Source organism: Callithrix jacchus, chromosome 15, assembly GCF_049354715.1.
Source record: "Callithrix jacchus isolate 240 chromosome 15, calJac240_pri, whole genome shotgun sequence".
Taxonomy (NCBI): domain Eukaryota; kingdom Metazoa; phylum Chordata; class Mammalia; order Primates; family Cebidae; genus Callithrix; species Callithrix jacchus.
In genome coordinates this window covers 96,713,078-96,728,591 of record NC_133516.1, presented here as the reverse complement: position 1 = coordinate 96,728,591, position 15,514 = coordinate 96,713,078, and the positions used below count along the sequence as shown (strand labels likewise).

General features: G+C 36.1%; 1 protein-coding gene across 10 annotated transcripts in view; it reads left to right on the top strand.

Annotated features, from left to right (window-relative positions):
• The window catches only part of CBLB (Cbl proto-oncogene B), a 207,198-nt gene that overhangs the window by 176,473 nt on the left and 15,211 nt on the right, over positions 1-15,514 (top strand). For 5 of the 10 annotated variants that reach the window (XM_078352259.1, XM_078352263.1, XM_017965276.4 and 2 more), the window contains 4 exons: positions 2,981-3,075; positions 3,189-3,320; positions 6,204-6,344; positions 14,473-14,589. In XM_078352259.1, the coding sequence (XP_078208385.1) occupies positions 2,981-3,075; positions 3,189-3,320; positions 6,204-6,344; positions 14,473-14,589 (485 nt within the window). Of the gene's footprint in view, positions 1-2,980; positions 3,076-3,188; positions 3,321-6,203; positions 6,345-13,761; positions 13,788-14,472; positions 14,590-15,514 lie in introns of all 10 variants that reach the window. The other 5 variants (XM_078352265.1, XM_078352260.1, XM_078352262.1 and 2 more) reach the window with 2 other exon arrangements.

The window sequence follows — 15,514 nt, the reverse complement described above, 5'->3', positions numbered from 1 at the left end:
GAAGTCATTGTATTTTATCAGTTCTAAGCATGTATCTCATGAAGAAAAATTAGTGCTCAGAAACTAAGGTATTATTTCGACGTCCCTTAGATTTTTCTTCATGACGCAAAGACTAGTATAATTTATATTCATTTTCCTTCTTGATGCGCTTGCTACCTACTTTTATTCAGATTTGGAAGAAGTGGGGGTGGAATATACCAAGTTATTTCCCTTAACTTTTTATTTCATATCAAGTGCTGTTTGACCTTCCCTTGGATCAAATAAGAATGTGAGGGATAATGGGTTTTTTTCCTGACTTTGGTTTGCTTATTCTCCCTTAAATGGGGGTAACCTTGGTTTTTGAGTTGGAAACCCCACTGAGGTAAATACGAGTTATTAACAATATGTTGTTTTATTGAAATACTAGTTTGTCTTTGAGTAAAAGCATGAGTTTGCATTTATATTACTGAATTCATAAACAAATCTAATATTTCTGGGTTTGCTTGTTTGTTTGTTTTACTTGACTGACATATATGAGGAATCAGTACTCTCAGCTTCAAAGCTTATTTTCTGAACTTTGGTTTCCTTAGTATATCATACTTGGGTTCATGCTTGGCACACAGAATAGGGCTCAGGTACTGCTGGTGGCCCTGCATTCCAGCATCTTTTCATGACTGACCGAGGGATAGGTGAGCTGGCAATGACTTCAGTCACCTGTGCCATCTTTACTTAGTGTGCCATTTCCTTTTGAGATCAAATCAATCATCTGAAGGCATTTTACAAGTACAGTGTTCCCTTCTTTTCCAATGAAAAGCTAAAAAAAAGTTTTAATGTTTCTTCAAGTATCTCACTGAGGTAGAAAATGCAGTACTTGGAAAGAGAAGCACGTTTTCATTTTCAGCAGACGTCTGTCTTAATAAGTGACGTTGGTTAGAATTATCAACATTCTGATGAATTATTACCCAGAATTATTAACAGTCTGTAGCACAGGACTTTAATTTTTTAAAAGCAAGAATCCAAATACTCCCTCCTATTGCCAATGTTTAAATAAGACATTTGTTGATAAAATTGTATCATTGAGAAGACAAAGAAATAACGAGGAGGTAATTTTCTATATCAGAAGAACCAAGTAGCCAGTGATGTATTTGAGAACAAAATCAAATATAAGTTGTTACAATTTTCAGTTCTTTGGCTCTTACAAATGTGCAGTAATTTTTAAAAACTAAGTAGGATGAGCTTTTTGGTCTCTTTGGGAGTCTTTTTTTTTTTTTCATTGCTAGATAAGTGAGGAGCATAATTTATGTTGAATTTTAATTGTTACATCTTATTGGATGAGATTTTTTTGTGGCAGAACTCCCAAATCTTGAAAATAAATTTGAATTATAACCATTATTACCATTTTTCTATTGTTACAGAAAAGTAATAAATGTTGATAATCCCTAAATGTAATTGGAGTGAATTCTTTATCTAATTTGCTCTTGAAAGCTGATGGATGAAGTATCCTTATCTTGTCTCCGAAGAGCCCTTTAAGCTTAACACTTCCTTTCCCCGCTTATGTTTTTCCCCCTTTGGAACATGAGGAGAAGGAAGTGTCAATATGTAGAAAAAGTGACATAGTAAATGAATAATTCAGTTTAATTTCAGTAAAAATCCATCATTATTAGGAAGATTCAATACATGATAACTGGTTTTAAATGAACTATATCTGGCCCCTTAAAGTGGCCACCAGAGAGAATGGAAATGAATTTTAGATGACACATGCTTCTAATATCTATTCAAGTATCCACCATTTCCACCATTAGGTATGCACTTTTGATTTGTTTTAAAAATTCAGAGTAAATCAGAGAAAAGTAAAATGTAAATTCCGATTTCTATAGCTCTCTGTCAGTTGATTGTTACAGAGCTATATGCTAAAGGCAAAATATGCTCCCTTTCTTCTCTTCCTGCTGCGATCTTCCCATGGCCCAGTTTTAGGCATTGTGTTCATAGTATGATTCCGAAGCATTAATACCAACAATTCGGCTGGGTGCAGTGGCTCACTGCACTTTGGGAGGCTGAGGCAGGCAGATCACTTGCGGCCAAGAGTTTGAGACCAGCTTGGGTAACCTGGCAAAATCCTGTCTCTACTAAAAAATTTTTTTTAAAAATTGGCTGGGCCTGGTGGTGCACACTTGTTATCGCAGCTACTTGGGAGCTAAGGCACAGGAATTGCTTGAACCTGGAAGGCGGAGGTTACAGTGAGCCAAGATCATGTCACTGCACTCCAGCCTTTGCAACACACACACCAAACAAATAAAAAAATAAAGGAAACCCCCAACAACTCAAGCAAACTTTTCTACTAAATAGTACCCTTTACAAACACATCAAATACTGTACTTGTCATGTACCCAAGGCCTTTGTTAAAGTCATTTTCTGTGGTGTCAGAGGGCCAGAATTTTGTTCTTGGCAATGGTGGAATAGTACCATAGGCTCCAGTTCTTTGAATATTCCTCAGAATTGTAATGGGATTACTGAAGATTTAATAATTTTTCTTCTTTTATGGGCTGTAGTTTATTTTTATTACAAGGAAATTTTACATTACAGAAGCAAAAATATAATATTAAATACTATCAGCAAATAATGAAGTCGTTGAGACTGCTATATGTTTTTCCTTGGCACATACTTCTTTTTTTTTAACGTCAAAAACTTGACCAGGTTCTATTGAACTCTTAAACAGAGATATGTTAATTTGACATATGTGCTTAGGATATCAACAATTTTTGTGGCCCCTGTAATTCTCGGTTATAGTTTAGAAAAAGAGAGATTGTTTTACTTGAGATATTTACTTCTGCATTTTAAAATAAGGGGTATCTTGATATTATTACTGGTAATTGTTCCAGAAAAGAAAAGTTGTGTTCAAACTTTGTTAAATGAGCAGAAATACCAGTTGCCTCTACCTCTCGAATTACTTTTAATTGGCAAGTGTTCTCCTTATATGATTTTACTCTGGTCTCTGCTTTAGGTCTTGTGATAATGGTCATTGTATACTGAATGGAACACATGGTCCATCTTCAGAGAAGAAATCGAACATCCCTGACTTAGGCATATATTTAAAGGGTACGTATAGAATATAATTTCCTTTGTGCCATACATCTTAATGGTCAGAATTTAAAGGCAAAATTCCATGCCCTTGTACTGAAAATACATGAAGGTTTTGTGTCATCCTCTAGGAGATGTGTTTGATTCAGCCTCTGATCCAGTGCCATTACCACCTGCCAGGCCTCCAACTCGGGACAATCCAAAGCATGGTTCTTCACTCAACAGGACGCCCTCTGATTATGATCTTCTCATCCCTCCATTAGGTTGAAACCTTTAAAAACATTTTAAACAAACCACCCCTCCTTTTCTTCTCTTAATTTTGGAGTTTTCAGAGTCAGAGTTCAGTATAACACAGACTCACCGGGTTGTGAACTTACCTGAAATTGGAAAGAGTTCTCCGGGTGATGGTGACTCCCAGGTTAATGAGACCATTACCCCATGTAGATGATTAATAGTGTCATAGTTGGGCACCGGTCAGTTTCAAGCAAGTTGTTTCGTCCATACTAAATGTAGTCTAAAACACATGAACGCTTTGTGTTCTAGTAGTTTTGAAGCAATGACTTGCAGTGTTGAGATTTTCTTTAAGTATAATAATTCTTAATAAATGTGAACTTGCTTTTCTTGCAGCATGAAAGAACCAGTTCCACTTATGCTAATTAAATTATGCAAAATTAGATAGTTGTATGTAGAGGACTGATAATAAATTCTGTTTTATTCTAATCATTACAACTCTTAACACATTCAAAAAAACTCAATTTCCTTGTTTCAGATTATGATATGGAGAATCATCCTATGTGTATTTGTGTGTACCCACAGGTGAAGGTATACATAGGTGTGTATGTGTGTTGACGTGGGCTGGTGCCAGTGTCACTGTTAATTTCATTAATTCAGAAGCATCTCACCCTTTTTTTTAGGAGAAGACAATTAGAATGTCAGCACACCTTGCTTAAGGCTTCACAGTAACAAGTCACTGTAACATAAAATAATGTATAACGAAAGTCAATTTATAAGCTTTTTTGAATTGGCTATTAGGCCACCAGATATACGAAATGAACCTTTTCATTTTCTCACGAGTACCACTGATTAGTATTTTGTTTTGTTTTGTTTATTTTTTTATTATACATTAAGTTCTGGGGTACGTGTGCGGATTGTACAGGATTATTACACAGGTATACACATGCCATGGTCTCACTCATAAGTGGGTGTTGAACCATGAGAACCCGTGGACACAGGGAGGGGAACATCACACACTGAGGCTTGCTCTGGGGTGGGGGAACTAGGGGAGGGATGGATAGCAGGGGTGGGGGGATTGGGGAAGGATACCATTAGGACAGATACCTTACGTAGCTGACTAGTATTTTGAATGACACAACTGCAGTATCTTTCTCTCCTGTTCTCTGTAGTTCAGGCCGTTATTCTCAGTTACAAATTGAGCAATTACAAAAGCCTCCTAACTTTCTTACCGACAGTCCTTCTCTCCCTTCCGCTTCTTCCAGCACACTGGTTTTTGACGTATTACCCAGATCCTCATCACCTGGATAAAGATTATTCAATAAAGCTTTCTGTGGTGATGTAAAGGATCTGTGTATTTGCATATGGATTAAGTGTGACTATGGAACTCACTTTCATTAAATTTAAATAGCTTTATGTGGATAGGGGACTACTTCATTTGACAGAGTAGATAGATTTTTCCAACCTGTCTTTTTCACTTGACTTTTTTCTGTCTTCTTGTGCATGTACTTTTTTTCTTCATACTGTTCACTCTCCTTAGAAGATCGCATCCTTGCACTTGATGAATAAATTCTTGGGCCGTCTGATATCCCAGGACATGCTGCTTTTCAGTACTTCACTGAATACCACTTGTCTGCATTTGTCTTCCCTCATTCAATGCATATGTCTCTCTTACGGGATCAAACACTTGCACCTGTAAATCATACCTATGTATAAGTTTGTTTTTAGTGCCTTTCATGGAATCTGAGCTCCCTGAGTCACAGCCTTACAATGTTGATTTTCATGTCATGTATGAGCCGGGCACGGTGCAGTCCCTGATGTTTAAGGGCTGAAAAAAGATTTGAATAAATATGTTAATGTAGGAGATAGCTAAAGGTTAAAATGATAGCAAAACTCTCTCTTCTGCATCTTCAGATATGTTAATAAGAAAAATATGATGATTAAAGAAATTATTCTGCAAATTTTTCTAAAGCAAGTTCAGTAAATAGTACTATCAGTTTTCTTTAAATATGCCTTTATGTTTAAATCATTTGACTTAAAAATGTGAATTTTTATTATTAGAATATGTGTTTGTGTATACCCTGTTTCATTCATAAAGTATTTGAGATAGCTTACAAAACTACATATCTTTTTTTTTTCCTTAAGACTCAAAGAAACAAAAACTATAAGTAAATAGTAAGGTGTGGCAGGGGACAAATAAGTAGATATAAAAGCATGCTTAACATTCTGGTTACTCAAGCTGGGAAATATGCAAATGTAAGTAGTGTTTGGGAGCAGAGAAGGTTCTATATTTAGCTGTCCTTCTGTAGCTAAATCTGATAAATTGGAAAATGCCATATTTCTCTAGGTACATATTATGTATATTTTGATAGTATATCAAATATATAAAACAGCTTAAATAAATTAAAATCCAGAATAAACTATATGGGATAATCTAAACTACTCTGTGACAGTAAATTGTATGTGTCTGATGTGATTTTCCAATTAAAGACTGAGAACTCTTTTTGTTACACAGAAAATCCTGTTTTGATGGTATGACTGATAATTTTTAGTTCAAACTCTCAGAGTCCTAATATTATAAAGGTTACAAGTGAACTCTAAGCTGTTTCATAACTTACAATGCTGCTTTTAATAAAAAAGCCTGATAGAAAAAGTGTGTGTGTGTGTGTGTGTGTGTGTGTGTGTGTGGGTGTCTCTCTCTCTCTCTCTCTCTCTCTCTCTCTCTCTCTGTCTCTCTCCAGACTCTCCCACAAAATAATTAGATCCTATTATCAAAGTTGATGAACTGCTGGATAAACCCTGTGAGTGAAATTCTTTATAAGCGGCAAGAGAAAATCAATTATTACTTTTGTTTGATGCTGTGTATTTTGATGAATGAAGTTCTGCCGTTGATCTCGACCTTTCTTTAAATTCAGGTGAAGATGCTTTTGATGCCCTCCCTCCATCACTCCCACCTCCCCCGCCTCCTGCAAGGCATAGTCTCATTGAACATTCGAAACCTCCTGGCTCCAGTAGCCGGCCATCCTCAGGACAGGATCTTTTTCTTCTGCCTTCAGGTAGGAGGGAAAAGTCAAAGAAAACTATTCACTTAAAGCAAAGGTATTTCCAAGATCATACTGTCAAGTAAATGGTAGTGATTCAATAGTCTCTCCCTCCCTAGCAGAACAGAGAAATCCCTGGGTGGTAAGAGTAGAAATTGTGGGTACATTTGTTTATCAGTTGATTGGTTTAATGCCAAAAGATGGAAAAAGCAATAAGGAACTACATAATGTAGAAACGATGTTATAGAGATTGTCTAGTCCAGAAACCTCCTTATGTTACTAAATGCAACCCTGAGAACCAGAACTGCTAAGGTGTTGGGCTAATAGTACTGGGAACAATATTTAGACTTTCTCTCCCTATTCCCAATTCAATGTTTTTTAGGTTTTTAAAATTTTATGAGATATGCCCTAGTGTCATAATTTTGTTCAAAATGTAAGATTCTTGTAAATTAATTGTTATAACTTGAATAGACAAGTTTTTCTGAAATAGCTGCATTTTGTTTTGTTGTGATTTTTTAATGCCTGTCTACTCACAAATTATTGTTATTCAATGGAAAACTAATGTAAACTAATTTTTTATATTAGTATATTTTAAAATTTATAAAAGTCAGGATCTGAAATAAAAATGAAGACTTAATAAACCATCTACTGCATTAGTTAAAATTACCAGGAAAAAGAAAATAAACTGATATGGAACCTGCTGATGTTAATGAACAGTTCCAGTCTGCCCTGTTAGTGACACTGTGCCCTGAATCCTTTGCCTCCTGGACTTGATTTGGGAAAATATAGGATAAATATGATCTTTTATTCACAAGTTCTTTACATTTCTTCATGAGATAAATCATGAAAATCTTTAAAAAGTGCTCAGCTTGGCCCAGCACAGTGGCTCACGCCTGTAATCCCAGCACTTTGGGAGGGCAAGGCAGGCGAATCACCTGAGGTCAGGAGTTCAAGACCAGACTGACGAACATGGAGAAGACCCCATCTCTACTAAAAATACAGAATTAGCGAGGTGTGGTGGCTTATGCCTGTAATCCCAGCTACTCGAGAGGCTAAGGCAGGAGAATTGCTTGAACCTGTGAGGCAGAGGTTGCAGTGAGTTGAGATCACGCCATTGCACTCCAACCTGCACAACAAAAGCGAAACTCCATCTCAAAAAAAAGAAAAAAAGTGCTCGGCTTGTCTTTTAGCTACCTATATGCCTCCGCGAAAACTTGAAAATCTATCAGTTCCCTCAGTTGTTTATTAGTCATGTCTACCATTAGTTTTTCCTAGGTTTATTTTTTACTTGGCTTGATAATTTAGAAAGTTTGAAGAGATTTGATAAGACACATCAGTTATGGATATATATGGCTTCACTTTCTTAAAGCGGTTTATTTTTCAAGAATAATCTTCTGCTTAATTTTTCATCAGTAAATACTGATTGACCCATTCATTGTTCATCCGCCATGATAGATGCCTTCTGACCTCTGGAACCTTATGAGTTCACTGTATGCTGCCAATTAAAGCCCTGGTATCATAACCCGCTCCAGTCCAAGCAGAAAGTATGGTGTATTCATCCCTTTTCACACTGCGCTGGAGATACTACCCAAGACTGAGTGATTTATAAAGAAAAAGGTTGTGTTGACTCACAATTCCGCAGGGCTGGGGAGGCCTCAGTAAACATACAATCATGGTAGAAGACAAAGGGGAAGCAGGGCACGTCTTACATGGCAGCAGGTGCAAGAGAGAGTGAGCAAGCAGGGGAAATGCCGGACATTTATCAAAAACTAGATCTCATGAGCACTCACTACCATGAGAACAGGATGGGGGAACCAGTACCATGATCCTGTCACCTCCCACCAGTTCCCTCCCTCACACATGGGGATTGCAACTCAAAATGAAATGTGAGTGAGTGGGGACACAGAACCAAACCATATCATAACTGCGTGGGGTTTTATTCATATAGGTACATGGAAATGTGGCCATATTTTGCTATTTTTTCACTTATTCAAAACTTTGTCCTATGTATAGACTTTAACATAATTTTTAGAACAATGAGTCATTCTAAATCTCAGTTATTTAAACTTCCTGATGCTAAGTTCAGGATAGTTTCTGGCTATCCTGTCACCTTTTATATATGTGACTTAAGCTCCAGTAGATGAAACTTCGATGTTGTGGCTTTTTTGAAAAATAAAGTCAAGCTTTCCAAGGGCTTAGTAGAAGAGAACATTTTACACAAATACACACCTTTACCTGTTTTGTCTTAAGAATTAATTGTAAAAGGTTTTAATTATTTATTTTATCTTAATTATATTGTTCATTGCCTTTTACATAAAATCTTTATAAAGAAACCCCTCAAGGTTAATTGCTAAAAAAATTACTAGTTTAAAATGAAAATAACTCCTATTAGCTAAAATGCAAGTTGTGTAAACTGTCTTATTTGTTTTATAGATTTGCCTGTTTTGTGTTTGCTTGGCTTCCAGGGAGCTCAACACAGTTATCCTTATCGGGCTAGCATGGGGGTCAGGGCAGTGTCTTTCAAGCCTGTTGACTCTCTCGACCTACGTTAATGCATGGACGTTTTCTCATTTGCTCCCAATGATGTGGACATGCCTTATAATAATTATTTCTTTAAAAAAAGGCAACTGGTTTTTTTCCCTTTCCAATCTTTCATATTATTTACATGACAGATATCTAGTCTGGTACCAGATCCTTTATGACTTTTTTCTTTTCTTTTTTTGAGACAGAGTCTCGCTCTGTTGCCCAGACTCGAGTGCAGTGGTGCAATCTTGATTCACTTCAACCTCTACCTCTGAGGTTCAAGTGATTCTCCTGCCTCAGCCCCCTAAGTAGCTGGGATTGCAGGTGTGCACCACCACACCCAGCTAATTTTATTATATTTTTAGTAGAGACGGGTTTTCACTATGTTGGCCAGGCTGGTCTTGAACTCCTGACCTTATGTGATTTGCCCACCTCAGCCTCCCAAAATGCTAGGATTACAGGTGTGAACCACCTCATCTAGCCCCTTTATGACTTTCATTGTCACAATTATTTTGATTCAAATTTAAAACTATGTATATTAGCTTTCCTCCTTTTCAAAAGAAATATTTTAGTATTTTAATGCTATTACATAATATAGAGCATAAAGGTTTTTTTGGCTTATAAACCAGCATTTGAGTATTGTTTTGCAAAGGATTTAATACACATTATACTATCTAAAGAAATGTAAAAGATTCACGATAGCAGTTCTTCTCCCTAAGAATTGACTTTAAGAGTATGCTACAAATAAGAGGTAAATAAAAGGAACTGCTAAGTTTAAACAAACTCTGTGAGCATTTTACTGTTGTTTTCGTTGTTCAGTCTGTGAAACCTTAGTCTGGTGTAATCATACATCTTTTCTGAACATTACTGAGATTTGGTTTCCTGAGGAAATAATTGTTTCTAATTAAAGACAAAGATAGGTGTCTTTGGAGAAGAGGTTGAATTTTCTCATGATATTTTGCTAAGTACAAAATCAAGCCTCCATTTTCATTCCAGCATTCAGTGCGCTGCACAGCTGGGCCAGGTTCAGATCTTCAGCCTGAGAGCTCATTGACTTCTCTGTAGTAGTGATTGTCAAACTGCAGCGTCCTGTGTGTCTGCAAAAGGGCCTCAGGACTCTTGTAGGAACGAGGGGGCTCTCATTCTTCTTTTATCTCTTTTCTATTTCAGGCTTTCATGCAAGATTTCTTCTGGCAGAATAGTAATGCCTATAGCTGTACATGAGCCATCAGTTTTGGACAGGCCAATGGTATCTTAACAAAACCTGAAGTCCTCAACAAAAGCTTTACACTGTTTAGTCTCCAATCCCAAGGCTACCGCTGGTGTATATGTGCTTTTTTCCATATGAAAAAAAAGTACTTCCTTTGTGCTGGTGGATTCAAGTAGGCACCCGCCCTCGACTTTGTGCCAGGGTCTGGGCTCAGGGAATAAAGAAAAGGCTGTATTTATGTCCTGCTCATAACCATAGCTAGGTGTCTTTGTGCAGTGCACAAAATGCAATGATTTTGTCAGTCCTTATGCTACCTTTCTTTCGCGGTTTCTCTAACCTGTAACCTCGTTTGAAGATCTTATCTAATCTTAAATTCACAGTTCAGCTCTGAAAGCCAGATTGACTTTATTAGAGATAAACGAACGTTTTCTTTTTGGATCCAGAAATGCAACTGCATAAGCACAAAATAAGAAGACAATGGGTGTAGATGAGAGTTGTCTTCCGTTACAGTATTTGGGAAAGAATTATATTTTTTCCATGTCACTTCAGAGGTAGAAGTAAGATCAATGAGAAGTGTTAAGAATGAAAATTTCATTCATCCTACAAAGAAGTTCCCTAAATCATAAACAACTGTTCTATCTTGGGTGTAGTGAGTTATCTCACACTAGGGTATTTAAATCAGTGGTAGATCGTTATATAGTAGAGATGTGAACATGAGCTAAAGCAAGAGGGCAGCAAAGAGGGGAGAACTTTATTTCACCCAAATGGCTCTTCAGACCCCTTCTAGCAATTAGTTTCTGCTTTGATAAACTCTTATTAAAATTTGGGGGATAATTGATAAATCTTCCAGTTGGTTTATGGACAGCCAGAGAGGGAAATTGGCCATTGTTTTAATTATTTATTTTTATTTGCCTCTTTTTTTATACTTGGCAAAAATTTGGAAGTGTTTCAGATAGTGAAGAAAAAAAAGAATTAAGAAAAACTTCGCAGGTTGAGTACTGTGGCTTGTGCCTATAATCCCAGCACTTTTCAAGGCTGAGGCAGGCGGATTGCTTGAGCTCAAGAATTTGAGACCAGTCTGGCCAACATGGCAAAACTCTGACTCTACAAAAATATAAAAATTAGCCAGGTGTTGTTGGCTCACACCTGTAGTCATAGCTACTTGGGGGACTGAGGCATGAGAATGGCTTAGGCCTTCGAGGTGGAGGTTGCAGTGAGTCAAGATTGTGCCACTCCACTCCAGCCTGGGCAGCAGAGCGAGACTGTCTTTAAAAAGAAAAAAAAAAAAATCCATATCCGCCTCCTAAAGATAACCATTGATAGATACCCTTCCCTTTTTTTTTGTTTTCTCAACTATGAGTGTGTAAGTTCACATGTAAAATTTATTTCTCTTAATATATGCTATTTATAACCTTTTCCAATTAATACGTCATGAGCATTATATATAATAGTTAAATATTTCTACATAATATAATTTTTACTATATTTCTTTTTTAAGGAGTAAACTGTTTCCTCCTAGTTTTCCCTTAGTTTTTATAATCTCTCAAATAAGTATTAAATTTTCAGTTTTGCAGTACTATACTATAAATCACAAGCAGTAGTACTTTGCCTTTTAGAACAGATGAATCTCTGTGTGGATCCATTTATTTCGCAGCCACTGACTCCTATATAAATGATACGTTGGCTGTGATAATTTCAGTTTGGGTGCTCCATCCTGTGGATATAACATTTTTCCTTTAGTTTTTGAAGAATTTGTTAGAAAAGCTTGATTGCTTTTCAGAATTTTCTTATCAGGGGACGACAGTTGGTAATTATTGTACTCTTGTAGCGGTTGTGTTATATCTACTGTCTTTCCCTTTAAAGCCTGAAGGCTTCCAACTTTATAACTTGCTTTAGAGAGCCCAGTTTACCTTGTGTCTGACAATGAGCAAACTTAGGATATGATGCAAGATAGAACATGATAATGATTCAAACCGGAACCATATAAAGGTATTCTTGCTATTGATAATATTTTTAGCGTATCTAATACCTTTTAAATAATATTGTTTAATGGAAGAATCTAGTAGAGTGGTGTATTTTGTAGTCTATCTATTTATGGCTCTGAAATATATCAAGAGTTTGCTTTTTAACCTTAAATAAATAGGTGATATATTTAAGGTTAAAATAAACCTTAAATAAATAGGTGATTTATTTAAGGTTAAAATAAATAACCTCATTTTAAATAAGGTTAATAAATAAGGTTATTTATTTAAAATAAGTAAATACACTTAAGTGTATTTGACAAACCTATAAATTTCCCGTAAATATATAAGCAAGTGTGGCCGGGCGCGGTGGCTCAAGCCTGTAATCCCAGCACTTTGGGAGGCCGAGGCGGGTGGATCACGAGGTCAACAGATCGAGACCATCCTGGTCAACATGGTGAAACCCCGTCTCTACTAAAGATACAAAAAATTAGCTGGGCTTGGTGGTGCGTGCCTGTAATCCCAGCTACTCAGGAGGCTGAGGCAGGAGAACTGCCTGAACCCAGGAGGCGGAGGTTGCGGTAAGCGGAGATCGCGCCATTGCACCCCAGCCTGGGTAACAAGAGCGAAACTCCGTCTCAAAAAAAAAGAAAAAGTATATATATATATATATATATATATATATATATATATATGCAAGTGTATATATTGTAAAAGAAAATTCATCATCTGACTTAATCTCGGGGCATTTAGAGTCCACAAGAATCTAAAGTAAATTTTATTACATGTTTAATTCAAAATATTTGGGAAATTTCAAAATTTATGCTGAATTCACCATATTTGTTTCCTTTGGTTTATTTAACAAACCAAAAGATCAACATTTATCTCATGCAATTTATCTTTTCATTTCTTCCTAAAAATTTCTCTGCAAAATTAATGGAACTGGACTATCAATTCTTCAGTTATTGAAAACTCAAAATGTAAGAGTTATTTTAATCTTGAAATTAATGAAAACTAGTGAAAGAGCCTTGTCTAAGTCAAAGAATCCTCAGCAAAGCTGGTGATAATTAGTATACTCGGAAAAAGGCGAAAAGATAAATAATTAATGGCTTTAAATCCTGCCTTACATTAACCAGTCAAAAGTCAATATGAAAATAGGCAATATTTAATCAAATTCTTCCATATTATTAATGTCTAATGGGAGTGGAAGTTAAGACAATGAAATACAATCGGGTCTTCTTTAATCTTTACAATTTTTGCTTGACATTAGCAATTCAGGTTTCACTGATTTTGAATCTGTGAACAATCTGAATTTGTATGGATTTATTTTTGGTAGCTAAAAGTAAATATTAAGTGTAACCTATTTGCCAAGAGTGTTCTAGGTGCTATGTTGGAGTTGGGGGTATAATTCAAACATGAGGAGTAAGACAAGATCCTTTTTCTCAGAAGAATTAAAGGTATTTTCAGAGATACAGACAACATAAAAGTGCTACGAGAAGAAAGCAGAGGACCCTGAGGTGGGAGTGATAGCTAGACAAATTATTAGTGAACAAGGTTTTGGATGTAATGTTTGTCTACTCAAAAAGGGAACCAATTCTCTAAGCATTTAAACCCATATACTGTGAATTTTAAACCAGTTGGGTTTATGGTATTAATGATCTAATACAGCAACATTGACAAAATCTCTTTTTCTCCCTTTAGTCTCAGTTAGTAAATATCATATTTTTTACTATTTCAGATGCCCTGTCTCTGACTGCCATGGTGGTAAATTATCCCATTTTACTGTATATTCAAATGTTAATTACTAAATGGCATAATTTTTAACAGTCGAATTTACTATTTAGTAAGCCAACTAACAACATTGATGTTTAGCCTAGGATGCCCAACATAACAATAAGCACCTTGTATGTGCAGAAGATGTTATATACACAAATTCATTTAATCCTCACAAATCTGAAATTTCAGGTCTGTTTTACAGATTTTGTATGCCCAATGTTAGAGGGATTAAGTGATTTGATAATACTCATAGGGAGGACCCAAATCCATAGTTCTTTTTGTTTGTTTGTTTTGTTTTGTTGGGATTTTTTGCTTTTACTTTAGAACACTTTCTATACATTGTATGGGTTGGATTGGGATGGGACAGAAAGTAAAATTTAGAAGCTGTTTTTTTGTTGTCAATAATCTTATAATTAAATAAGATATTTGCAAAATATAAATATAAAACTAGTAGTCTTTATTATCTGGAAATAAATGTGAAGAGCATATTTAAGCAAGTGATGAATAAATTAGAAAATATGCAGGCAGTAGAAAATGGTTAATATCAGTTATGGATTTAATTTTCTAATTTATTTTTGAAAGCTGTAATCTTCACAAAATAATTCTAGAATTTTTTCTTCAGACAATCAACAGAGATGATCCTTTTAATTTGAAATTTGTTTTTATTTTTAAGACCCCTTTTTTGATGCAAGTGGCCAAGTTCCTTTGCCTCCCGCTAGAAGATTACCAGGTGAAAATGTCAAAACTAACAGAACATCACAGGACTATGATCAGCTTCCTTCATCTTCAGGTGAGTTGGCTAAAAACAGTAATAATAATAATCCCTTATTGTTATTACGGTGCTTTCTGCTTTTCAGAGCACCTTCTTATTCATTATATAATTTAATGAATCTACCTAAGGAAGTATTTTTTATCATCTTTGCATTTTGCTTATAAAACTTGCATTGTGAGAGGAATGGCTACAAAACTGCCTCATAGAAGAGAAAAATAGCAAGCTTATATATCCAAAGGACTGTAAGTCGCTCTACTATAAGGACACATGCACACCAATGTTCGTTGCAGCACTGTTTACAATAGCAAAGACCTGGAACCAACCCAAATGCCCATCAATGATAGACTGGATTGGGAAAATGTGGCACATATACACCATGGAATATTATGCAGCAATAAAAAACGGTCAGTTCGTGTCGTTTGTAGGGACATGGATGAATCTGGAGAACATCATTCTCAGCAAACTGACACAAGAACAGAAAATGAAACACCGCATATTCTCACTCATAGGTGGATGTGGAAAAATGAGAACACATGGACACAGGGAGGGGAGTACCAAACACTGGGGTCTACTGGGGGCAAGAGGGGAGGGACAGCGGGAGGCGGGGAACTGGGGAGGGATAGCCTGGGGAGAAAGGCCAAATGTGGGTGAAGGGGAGGAAGGCAGCAAAACACACTGCCATGTGTGTACCTATGCAAATGTCTTGCATGTTCCGCACATGTACCCCAAAACCTAAAATGCAATTTAAAAAGAATGCAATAAAAAAAAAAGAAGAGAAAAATAGCAAGCTTAGTTTTATCTTTAATCAGTCAGTGGAGCCACTTCTTTGATTTGAAATGATTTCATTATCTAGCTTTCATTTTTTCTTAGGTTTGGGAAATGGGGAAAATCTCTTTGTACATTGAAATGCTGTCTTATTTCTCCATTAAGACAGAAATCTCTT